The sequence below is a fragment of the Vombatus ursinus genome, unplaced genomic scaffold (assembly GCF_900497805.2).
Source record: "Vombatus ursinus unplaced genomic scaffold, bare-nosed wombat genome assembly UNPS02000580.1, whole genome shotgun sequence".
In the NCBI taxonomy this organism is placed as follows: Eukaryota; Metazoa; Chordata; class Mammalia; order Diprotodontia; family Vombatidae; genus Vombatus; species Vombatus ursinus.
In genome coordinates, this window is record NW_020940358.1 from 3,474,429 (window position 1) to 3,486,834 (window position 12,406).

Sequence of the window (12,406 nt, forward strand, 5' to 3'; positions counted from 1 at the left end):
ATACACAAATAAGATCATAAAGAGAAACCAGAGACATACCCAAGTACACACAGACACAAAGGGACACACCCACAGAAACACAAACACACTCTACACACTCTTATAAACATCCATTCACAAACACACACATGGGTGCACGCGCACACACATACACACACACTCAGTTGCTGTTACATTTGAAGAGGGGGGCCAGTCAGCCTCAGGTCCCAGCCTGAGCAGCACGAACTTCTCAGTTCATTTGCTTGTGGATGCTTGTGGATGCAAGTGTAATCCCCTGGGCTGCCAGCGTCATCAGGGCTCAGAGACCCTCCACCTCCGCCTGCGTCTGCAGAGAAGAGAAGACTGGGCTCAGGCTCGGAGACATCGGTGCTGTGGCAGTTACCAGGAAAAGCTTCAGGTAAGGAGAATGACCACTCAGGGCTCAGGTTTTAGCAGCAGAGGCTGAGATAAGGCTGAGACTGAGGTAAGGGGCCACGGTAGCTAGATTCCTCTCAGGCACAGACTTGCAGGGAGCCTCTCAGAGCTGGGGGAGCCAGCTCTAGAGCAGGTATACCATGCGGGCACTACATGTCCCTACTATGGGAGCTGGGTTCCCACCAATCTCCCTTAGGGGCGAGGGAGCAGAGCAGTGAAAAGCAGAAGGCACCCACTGTGGGAGCTTGGCTTCCCTCCACCACAAGTGTATAATGGTCAGCATGCCAGCTATGCTCTTCCTCCTGAGTTTGGCCATCCTCAATCCCTCAGAGCCACAAACTTTTTTCTCAGGTCTCTCAAGTCTGTGCTGTTTTGTCGATAGCATAGGGCCAGGATAGGGCCAGGTTAGCGAGGAAAGAAAACATCCCCCTACCTTCCCCTTCCCCATTGTTGCCTAGCCAGCCTGGATGCCTGACACCCAGATTGTCAAGCTCCTATCTTGCTGGACAGCGCATTTCTTCTGCCAACACAATGTCTCCGTTGCCTGGATTCCCTGTGGAATGTAATGATGACCCAAAAGGAAAAGCTGTTTCCCCAGGACAGTGTAAGATCTCTACTTTAACAGAAGCAGTGGTGAGTATCCAGCTTACTTTGTGGAGCTATATAAGATGACTGACTCAGAAGGGAAGGTGCCTTCACAGGGACTGAAGGGCAGAAGGCTTGCCCTGCCTGCCCATGGAGAAGGGCTTAGAGAAGATTCATCACCTGTTCGTGGATTTCTCCGGGCAGAGTAGAGTAGAGCAAAACAGGAAAGTGACAGCGACAGAAGAAACCACGTAGAGTCCTAGGATTCAATGGGGAATGAGGTTTGAGGGCTCTGAGTGGGTTCAGGTCCTTTCTGGTCTTTCTGAAGCTTTATTATAGAATTTTTACACTTGGAAAGGGGCTGGTACTTTTACCTGGGGAGGAAGGAAGAGGCACTTGCTGCGATGTCTGAGTAAGATTCTCAGACCTCAGAAATTTCTGGTTGTTTTCTTTCCCAATGTCCAGCTCTGAGCCCAGCCCTCAATAACAAGCCAGTCTGTTCATCTCTCCAGTCACTATATGGAATATGGGGCAGGAGCCATTAGCCCCATCAGAGGTCATGATGCAGGATGACCAGCACCACCAAGCTGGGGACATAGGGATGAGGTATGAGGACAATTGCTCTTTCTACAATTTGACGGGTGGTGACTTTTACCCAGATAATAGCAGCCAATCCAACTGCACCTTTCCAGAACAACCTCTAGACTTCTATATCCTCCTCCCTGTGATATACTCTATTATTTGTGCTGTGGGATTAACTGGCAACACTGCAGTCATCTATGTGATCCTCAAGGCACCAAAAATGAAGACAGTGACCAACATGTTCATCTTGAATCTGGCCATTGCTGACGACCTCTTCACATTGGTGCTGCCCATCAATATTGCTGAACATCTTCTGCGCTACTGGCCCTTTGGGGAGCTCCTTTGTAAGGTCATACTGGCCATTGACCACTACAACATTTTCTCCAGTATCTACTTCCTGACTGTGATGAGTGTAGACAGGTACCTGGTGGTACTGGCCACCGTCCAGTCCCGACGTCTATCCTATCGAACCTACAGTGCTGCAAGAACTACCAGCATCTGCATCTGGTTCTGGGTGACCCTCATTGTCCTGCCCTTCTTCTTCTTTGCTAGTGTCTATACCAATGAACTGCAGATCAAGAGCTGTGGGCTAAGCTTCCCTCAGCCAGAGAGGTTCTGGTTCAAGGCCAGCCGCATCTATACCCTAGTCCTGGGTTTTGCTATTCCTGTTTCAACCATCTGTATCCTCTACATTGGAATGCTTCACAAGCTGAGGACCATGAGCTTAAACTCCAATGCCAGGGCCTTGAACAAGGCCAAAAGGAAAGTGACCATCATGGTCATCATTGTCCTAGCTGTGTGCCTCCTTTGCTGGATGCCCTTCCACCTGGCAACCATTGTGGCACTAACTACAGACCTGCCCCAGACCTCCCTGGTCATTGGCATTTCCTATTTCATCACCAGCCTGAGCTACACCAACTCCTGTCTGAACCCCTTCCTCTATGCCTTCCTAGATGACAACTTCCGTAAGAGTTTCCGAAAGATGCTGGAATGCAAAACAACCTGAGCAAGGGACAGTGGCCCCAGCTCCGCCAATATCCCCAGTCTCACTCCCTGTGGGCCCTCTCTTAAGGGTCCAGGCCCAGAATTTGGGCAGTCCCAGGCCAGCTTCTTGGTCTTCTGTCTTTCTTTGTATCCCCATTACTTAGCACAGTGCCTGGCACATACTAAGCTCCTAATAAATGTTTGTTGATGTGATTTGACTTTCAATGCTTTCACCACTTTTGTGACTCTGAGCCCTCCCAAAGAAAGGTTATATTGAATCACAAAGGGACAGTGAATGTTCTCATTTCATTTGCAAACAGTCCTGGGTTTTTATGTCATATTCCTATGTTGCCACCTGCTGAACATCTCCAGGACAGCAGCCCAGGTTTGAAGGCACTCAAAGTCTGGGACAAACTCAAAATGTCCAGCTCTCAAAAAAATTCCAAGTCCATCCCAGAAAGACTGACCTGGACAAACCAAGAGAGACAAACTTTCCCCCACCAATCAACTCAGTCAGAAAAATTCAAACTAACCCAAATAGAGTAACCCGGAGAAACTAGTTCAGACAGGCTAACCCCAGGTAGATCAGCTTATAGTAGGGCTGAATGTCTATTCAGTCTTCATAGACTAACACTGGCAAAGTGACCAAAATAGACAAACCCAGACTGATCATACTGGAACAAACCAATATACAGTCCTAGACAGACTGATCAATGTGGAAAGAATAGCCTGAGAAAACTAGGTCAGACATTTTCCCCATTGTTTCTAGAGACAAGTCTTGTGAAACAAAAGACAGGGAAGGGAAGAGTAGTGATCCTGTAGTCTATTCATCCTGTCCCTTTCTGAAGCATATTGCATTCTACCCAAATAACTTTTGATTCAGGGTGTGGCTATAGACATTTATTAGCTATGTGACCCTGAGCAAGTCACCTAACTTCTATTTGCTTCAGTTTCTTCAACTGCAAAATGAGGGTAATAATAGCACCTACCTTGCAGGGTTGTTGTGAGGAAGAAATGAAATAATATTAGTGAAGTGTTTAGCACAAAGTCTGGCACATAGTAAGCACTATGTAAGCCCATTCTCTGCCCATGACTAAAATTTGGGCACAATAGATTTCTCTTATCCCCAAAGGATTAAAGAACAAGAAAATGGGGGCACAGAGCAAGACTACAGAACATTGTGAGTGTCAGGAAATGTGTGTGTGTGTGTGTGTGTGTGTGTGTGTGTGTGTGTGTGTGTGTGGGTGGGTGTATACATCTCCTCTCTAAATAAAATCCAAGAAGCTGTACCATTTCCAAGAAGTACCATTAAGCTGTGGGATTTATAATGAGACCTCTACCCTCCCTTTCCTGCCCTTAAAACTATAGCCTGTGCTCCCCCTTAACTCCTAGGGTTATGGCCCTTCCCTCAAAATTTGCCAGGGCTTCCAAACATGACAGGGGAGATTTGAGAATTCAGAGGCTACTTAAGGAATCTTTTCTTCATATATTACTGTCATCCTAACCAAGAAAACTAAAGGTTGACCCTGGCATAAATAGTCACCACAGTTGCCAACCTTGGCCTTTGGGACCCCCCCAACCCTATCCTTATCATCTTATCCCTATGAATTCACCCTTGTGACCCATTCAGCTGTGATCTCATCATGGTGCCCTCATCCTTGTGACCCACTTCACCTGTGACCTTATCACTATGTCCCCATCATTACAAGTTTATTACCCGGCTCCCAAACACAATGCATCCTGATTCCACTACCACTACACATGCTGCCCTACAGCATAGCACATAGTCCAACAGAATGGATTCTTAGGAGCACTGTGGCCTGATGGATGTGCCAGATCAGTAAATCTTATTTTCCACCTATGCCCACTCCCATCTCTACTTACTGAGATTGTGGCCGCTCTTAGTCATAGGTCCTGGAAGCTGAAGACAGAACCAAAAGAAAGTGAGGAAGAAACCAGATTCCTCCTGGTTTTAGTGACACCCCAAATAAAGTAGTGCAACTAATAGAAAGGTCATTGATGGGACCTCCAGAGTCCACCTAAAGGGCAACAATGGCTGTGGCTGGATCAGACAGATCAAAGGTTATGAGAGTATGGTGCCATCTCTCAGGTGAGAGTACCTGCTGGAGTGAAGGTGGGAAGCGGGGCCACAGGCAAAGTTCCCAAACACAGAACTCTGTAGGATCCCTTCTCCCCATCAAGAACAAGTTTAGAAGCTTCATTTAGCCCTTAGGGCTCACTAACCTCTCTTTAATCCTCTCTGCCCCACTAATCCTTCATTAACACCACAGTTCACCACCCCCACTGCTCACTGACTCCCTAAGCCTTTTACTACCACCACCACTCCAGACCCCACTAATCCCCAGTCCTTACTGACTGCCTTGGACAATAGTCTTCTTGGCTCTCAGCCGAGACCCTTTCTACCATCAACAGCAGCCAAGACCCTAGCAGAATGGGTCCTGGCTTGTCTGTGGGATCCCAGCACCCCCTAGTGGGAAAGACCCATCATGACTGATCCAGATAAATGGGTAGACTCATGACTTAACCAGGGAAATATGTAGACTTGATACTCTCCCCAGAGTAAGCATTCATCTGGAGGAAGAACAGACCCTGGGTGGAAAGAAAAGAAGAAAAGACAAGGCAGGGTGAAACCAGGAAGAAGGACTTGCTCAGAGATGCCAAAGATTCTGCAGAGGAGTTGAGTCCTGAAGGCTGTGGTGAAGGGGGAAGTCCAGAGCACAGGAGGCTAAAATACATACAGGGGATCTGAGTGTTAGAACCTCCAGTACAAGGAACACTGACCACCCACCTCCAAGCCTTCTGCTGTGTCTAGTGTCGGCCATCAGCCTACCAGGGCTCCAGTTAAGGACTCAGGGATTCATCCTCCTTGAGAATGAAGAGAAAGTCTTCTCCACACAGGCCTTGTCCTAACCCTAGCCCAACCACAGCATGACCCCAAAACCCAAACACATGTGCACACACAATGTTCTTACACACACACACACACATACACACACACACAGAGCTGCAACTCCACAGCCACCTCACCACTCTCACCACACACATACAGGCTCAGTTCATCACATATACACTGCCTTGCCATAGAAGCTCTCCCACACACGCAGCCCCACCCACTCATCCATACCCTCTATACACACAGCTACCATGACACTCAGATGAAGCGCCATCCCTCAGTGCACCCCAACTGAAATAAACCCACACACAAGTAGCCCTGCCTCATCACCCCTATGTAGAGAATCTGCTTATTATCCAACAACACATAGCCCCCAACCCCAGGTCAGCCCACACACACACAAACACACACGGCCCCTAGCTCTGCCTCACACACAAGCAGCCCTAACTCAGCCCACACACAGAGCCCTGGCCAACTCAGCCCTAGCTTAATTCACATCCATGCTGCCCACTTGTAACATAGCTCAGTCACACATCAGAGCCCATTTACACATCACACACACACACACACAAGCCTCCAGCTCCACCTGAACCCCTGAACATGTGCGTGTGCTCGCGAGCACACACACACACACACACACACTCAAGAGTCCCATAGCAACTTTCCTAACATACAACCCCATACACACACCTCTATATGTAGCTCCCCTCTCAGATACACAAATAACAGCCACATACACAGCCCTCAGACTCTCCTATACATACAATTCTCAAATCCATCTTGATCCCAGGCACACAACTCTGTTCCCACACACAACCATACACATAGCCTCCCTCCACATCCTCAATACCCACCCACAAACACACATTCAACTCTCAGCCACACCCCATATCCTCATTCTCACCACTCACACACAGTCTCCCTCCCATACCTACACAAAGGCTCAACCCCAATCCACAGGCACAAATCACCAGCTTGAATTCAGCCCATACATATACACATACTGCACCTGACCCTTTCTCAGCACCCCACAACACACGTATATAGACCTTATCCCCCAACTTCAGCTCATACTCACACAGCATGCACCACATGTAGAGACATACACAGAGAGCTACCATTCCTTGCTCATCCACCCTACACGCACACAGCTCCCCCAAAAAAATAGAGCCACCAATCTAAGCACAACACAAATACACATAAAGTATATTTTCTTAGTACAAACTCCATGCAAACAGCCCTTACCCCACCTCAGCCTTCTAAAATGCAAATTTGATCATATCACCACCACCCTACTGGATCAACTCTGCTGGCTCCTCATTGCCTACCTTTAAGATCCAACATAAAATCCTCTGTTAGGCTTTTAAAATCCTCCATGACCTGGTTCCTTCCTACCTTTCCAATTTTCTTACTCCTTATGCATCTTACACAACTCTGCAATTCAGTGGCACTGGCTTCCTTGCTGTTCCTCAAACTAGGCACACCATTTCCCAACTCCAAACATTTCCACTCACAGTGCCCCATGCCTAGAACTCCTTCCTTCCTCTTTTCCACCTTCAAAATTCCCTGGTTTCCTTCACATCTCAGCTAAATTTTCATTTTCTGCAAAAAACTTTTTGATCCCTGTTCATACTAGTGCCTGCTCTGTGGTGATTATCTTCAACTTATCCTGTATATATCTGCTTATACGTAATCATGGGCATGTTGTCTCCCAATTAGACTGAGCTCCTTGAGAGGAGGAACTGGTTTTTTGTCTTTGTATCTCCAGTCTTGGTACAGTGCCTGGCACTTAGTAAATACTTAATAAAGACTTGTTGACTATTGGCTGAGTTTCTACACACAGTTCTGACCAGATCTAGCCAAGAAAGGGATTTGTTCATAGCCTGGAAAAGCTTCATAGGGGATTTGAGTTTTGAGGCCACCATACAGATGTAATTCCCAGCACCATCTTAGTCCATCTCTACACACAAACTTCCCTTTATTATTCCCAGAGGACCTCACCTCAGCACTCCACACAGAGTCCTACCCCATTTAAACCTTTCTTGAAGCATATACACACCCCAGACTAGTCCTCTTTCCCCTCAAATAGTTCAGCTTCACACACAAGTGCACACACACACACACACATACGAGTCTCCAATCTCACCTTGTAAACAACTGCTTATTCCACTGATGGCTAAGCACACACTGCTCCCATTCACTTCTCCAACTAATCCTCTTCCAATAAATCCATAGCCTGAAGGAAAAGTGTTATGTTTATATTTTTTTTGCCAGTGTCAGGTAATAGCTAGCTATATACAAAGATTAGTCTCCCAATCCCAATTGGTCTCTCCAGGTTATCACAGAGAATGAAGTATTTGTTCCTCAGGAGAACAGAAGAAAATGATAAAAAGAAAAACAAAAGAGAGGCAAAGGGGCATCCTAATCTGTATCAGGGGGAATATTATGACACAGAAAAGGAAGGGGGAAAGAATCACTAAATATTTGGGTTTGAATAATAGGAGCCTCTTTCTGTAGGAGTAGGAGCTTGACAGTCTCCAGAAGATACAGCTGCTTGTCCCCCAAGGATTAATGACGGCAATCACATGGATGCTGTCAGGTGAATGATCATCCAGTAGGAGTCAGAAGAGGATGAGAAAACCAGCAGCGGCTGGTGACAACCTGCTGTATAATAGGATAGCTATTTGTTGATCAGCATAAACAATAGAGATCTGCGGTCTTCCTGGGCAGATGTCTGGCATGTGACAGAGTCTTCTAAGTCTTGGCAAACCTGACAATCATTATTCACTCTCAGTGATTCATATGGAAACAAATTATATTTCCAGAAGGGACCTAGAAAGCATTGCTAGAAATTAAGAAGTGCTGAGCAAGAAATTGAAGATAGATTGAAAAAAAAAGACAGTAAAGTATTAAATTTGAAGAAAATACACTGATGTAATATACACTCATGTCCACACTGTGCTGCCTGAACTCTGACCATATTTTTCATTCTTTTCATGCCCATCCCACTAGAAGCTTCAACTCTTCCCTGGCACATGGAGTTATGGTAGATAGATGAGCTTTTGCCTTATCTTGCCTAAAACCACATCTCCCCAGCATTTCCACAACATATAGTAGCACTCTTTTTCTGGTTCTGCTTAATGTGTTATCTTCTTCCATTAGAACGTAAGCTACTTGAGGGCAGAGATCATCTTGCTTGTTTGTTTTTGTATCCCTAGTACTTAGCACAGTACCTGAGAATAATTGCTTGATAAATTTTCTATCTATCTACAATCTGTATCTATCTATGGAAAGAACCAGAGAAAGGAAGCAAAACAGAGAGCATTTGAGTGAAATTCAATGGAGCAATAAACAGAAGCAATGTTCTTATAGAAATATCCTATGGAATACAAGGACAGAAGAAAAAAGAGCAAATGTAGTGGGGAGGCATAAAATGGTATTGATGGACCTGTTTGGACATCTGCTAGAGGTCTCTACCAAGAGCAGAGCAACTGATAAATTCTTGACCGGTCTTAATGAAAATTTCATTCTTCAAAAACAATGAAGACAGTTTCCATTTTGAACTGGATACTGAAGCAAATGTAATAGGAATCAGGTAAAAATGACTGCTTCTGTCCTAGAATTCATTTTAGAGGAAGGGAAATCTGGTCCTCATCTGGCGTGCACAGTAGATTTGGGAAGACTGACCTTAAAGAGTTCAGGGAATGAATAAGTAGGATTTGGTGGTCTAAAATTCTATAAGGAAATTCTACCCAAAGTGGATGGTAAATTCTCAAAAATGAAATTCCAATGACACAAACACAAATTATTCTGAAAAGCAATCTGGTAGAAACTAAGTGTAGACCAACATCTCACATGACATACCAAGATAAGTTTCAAATGGGATGAGTACATGACTTAGACAAGGAGTGACATCATAAACAAATTAGAGGAGCTGGGAAGAAATTATCTATTAGGTCTAGTTCCCTCTTTCCTTCCTTCCTTCCTTCCCTCTTTCCTTCCCTCTTTCCCTCCTTCCTTTTTTTGTTTCACAACCAAATAAGAGAAAGAGAGGATCACAGAAGGCAAAACAGACAATTTTGATTACATAAACTTAAAAGTTTTTCACAAACAAAACCAATGCAACTAAAATTAGGAAAGAAGCAAATAAATAAAAAAGAAATCTCTGGTAAAGGTCTCAATTCTAATGGAACTGGTCCAAATTTCTAAAAATCGTAGCCATTCTCCAATTAATAGTCAAAAGATAGAAAGTCTGTTTTTAGAGAAAGAAATCAAAGCTATCAATAGCTATATTTTTAAGATGTCCTAAATCACTATTAACTAGAGAAATACGCATTGACACAAGCCTTACATTCTATTTCACACTCATCAGATTGGCAAAATTGACAAGAAAAAAAAAGAAAATCACAATTGCAATGTACTTCTGGTGGAGTTGTGATTTGATGCAGCCCTTCTAGAAAGCAATTTGGATCTATGCTCAAAAAGTTATTAAACTGTGCATAGCCTCTGACCCAGCAAAAACACTATTTGGTTTATACCCCAAAGAGAAGCAAGAAAGAGGAACTCATGCAGAAAAATATTTGTGGCAGCTCTTTTTGTGGTGGCAAGAATTGGAAACTGAGGAGGTGCTCATCAAATGGGGGATGATTGAACAAGTTGTAATATATGAATGTGATGAAATGCTGTGCTATAAGAGATGATAAAAGGGATAGTTTAAGAGAAAGCTAATAAGACCTGAATGAACTGATGCAGAGTGATATGAGTAAAACCAGGAGAAAAAATTATACAATAAACAACAATATTGTAAAGAAAAGCAACTTGGAAATACCTGGAAACTGATCGATGCATTGACCAACCATGATTCCAGAGGACTCATGATGAAAAATGCTATCGTTCTCTTAAGACAATAATTGCAAGACCTATGCCCTTCAGTTATTTCAGTAGACAGAGAGGTGATAGATTCAAAGTAAGGATTTAGAATTTTTTTTACATGGCCAATGCAGGAATTTGTTTTGCTTCACTAAACATGTCATTAACAAGAATTGTGTTTTTCTTTCTCAACCAAGCAGCTAAGTGCGATAGTAGTTAGAGTACTGGATCTGAAATCAGGAAGACCTAAGTTCAAATCTGGCTATAGACACTTAAGGATAATTCATTAAACCTCTGTCTGCCTCTGTTTCCTTACATGTAAAAAAGAAATAGTAATAGTACTTACCTTTCATAAAATACCTTGCAAACCCTTAAGCACTGCAGAAATGCTCTATTATCATGGGAAGGGTCAAGATGAGAAAGAGAAAAATGTTGACTTTCATTTATTTTAAAAATAAAGATAAAAAACAAATTATTCCAAAGAGAGAGAAAAGGAGAATTTATCTGAAGAGACTGATATGTATGAATAGGTAATGCAATGATCACCTTAGATTTTTGAAAGACATACATACAAACTGACAGCAAAGGCAGGTAACTAGGGATGAATTAAAATTAGCATCCTTTAAGAGTAATATCAGAAATGCTAATACTCAATAAACTGAGGCTGGCAATGAATGCTATTAAAAAATAAATAAAAATCAAAGTACTTTTTTTAGGTATATTTGGACAAAGGGGTAGGATCAAAGTAGATTTAGGATCAATGTTCAGAATGGGACAATTTAAACAGAAGATGGTAAGAATCTAAAACTTCTCGACTTTTTCTCATGTTTTCTCTACCAAGAGAGTCATTTTTGCACTGGGAAAGATAAAACAAGGAAAGGACAATGAAAGGAGTTGTCAAGATATTAACAGATGAAAATTAGTGATGCAAGTTTTAACAAGATGTTTTGGTTTGATGTGTAAACACCTATGAGTAGTTCCAAAAAGCAAGACAGAAAAGTTCAATTAGTAAGGAAATGCAACATTTTTATCATGAGTGATGTTTGTATTTTTGCCACACTGATTGACTGCTATCTGTATTCCAAATATAGGTTGATCTTTTTTCTGGTTTAGAAGGTAAAGGGACTGAAAGAATGACTGTCTGTACTTCAGGTTATCAGGGATGATGAAGTGCATTAAAGGAAACCAAAAAAAAAGCTTCAATGGGAGAAAGAGACAGAGAGACAAGAGAGAGAGGGAGGGAGGGAGGGGGGAGAGAGAGGGGGGGAGAGGGGGGGAGGGGGGGGGGGAGAGGGGGGGGGGGAGAGAGAGGGAGCTGAGGTGGAGGAAGGAAGAATTGACCCTTGTCAGGGTCAAGTGGAGGAGGAGTGTTACATAGAGAAGGAATGGAATACTTAAGACCACTTGTACAATTAGAGCTTAACAGATTTGAGGCTTTTCCTAAAGAGGAAGGAGTTAGATGCCCTGAGGAAGAAAAAGCTTCTTGTCCTACAAGAAATGATGTGATAAAACGCAGAAGCAATCAGGTAAATATTATCCAATAAGGATCAGAAGAATTTTAAAAAGAGTGGTATGAATTAGTGATTTCCTATTCAGAGGTACTGAGGCAGCTATTTATCAACCTGAAAACCAGGAAAAGGTCTCTTGTCTTCCCAGGGCATGTATCCAAGAGAATCTCCCAAGACCATTAAAAATGGAATAGGGGCGGCTAGGTGGCACAGTGGATAGAGCTCCGGCCTTGAAGTCAGGAGGACCTGAGTTCAAATCCCACCTCAAACACTTGACATTAGCTGTGTGACCCTGGGCAAGTCACTTAACCCTGTTGGCCTCACCAAAAAGCAAAAAAAAAAATGGATGATAACTACACACTTTTGGTAATTCATGTGGGCATAAAAGATCCTGCCAGAAGGAACCCAAAAAGGATAGCTAATGATTATGAAGTCTTGAGGAAACAACTGAAGGACATAGGTGCAGAGGTTATATTTTCCTCATTGTTGCCCACTGCAGGCAAAGGATGCTGGTGAAGAAAGTCAATTTGGGGAGTAAACATCTAGATAA

At 43.6% G+C, this 12,406-nt stretch overlaps 1 protein-coding gene across 1 annotated transcript; it reads left to right on the forward strand.

Moving 5' to 3' along the window:
* Positions 1-248: 248 nt before the first annotated feature.
* Positions 249-2,587, forward strand: NPBWR2 (neuropeptides B and W receptor 2). Its single transcript, XM_027849999.1, has 3 exons — positions 249-397; positions 873-1,018; positions 1,512-2,587. The coding sequence occupies exons 1-3, from the start codon at positions 249-251 to the stop codon at positions 2,585-2,587; spliced, it is 1,371 nt and encodes a 456-aa protein (XP_027705800.1).
* Positions 2,588-12,406: the final 9,819 nt, after the last annotated feature.

What these genes read in the sequence shown, in the direction of transcription:
- NPBWR2 (XM_027849999.1), top strand. Translation starts at nt 249, where the DNA reads ATGCTTGTGGATGCAAGTGTAATCCCCTGGGCTGCCAGCGTCATCAGG. An exon ending in GTTACCAGGAAAAGCTTCAG is followed by an intron (nt 398 to 872) that starts GTAAGGAGAATG and finishes ATTGTTGCCTAG; the next exon opens with CCAGCCTGGATGCCTGACAC. An exon ending in AGCTGTTTCCCCAGGACAGT is followed by an intron (nt 1,019 to 1,511) that starts GTAAGATCTCTA and finishes TCATCTCTCCAG; the next exon opens with TCACTATATGGAATATGGGG.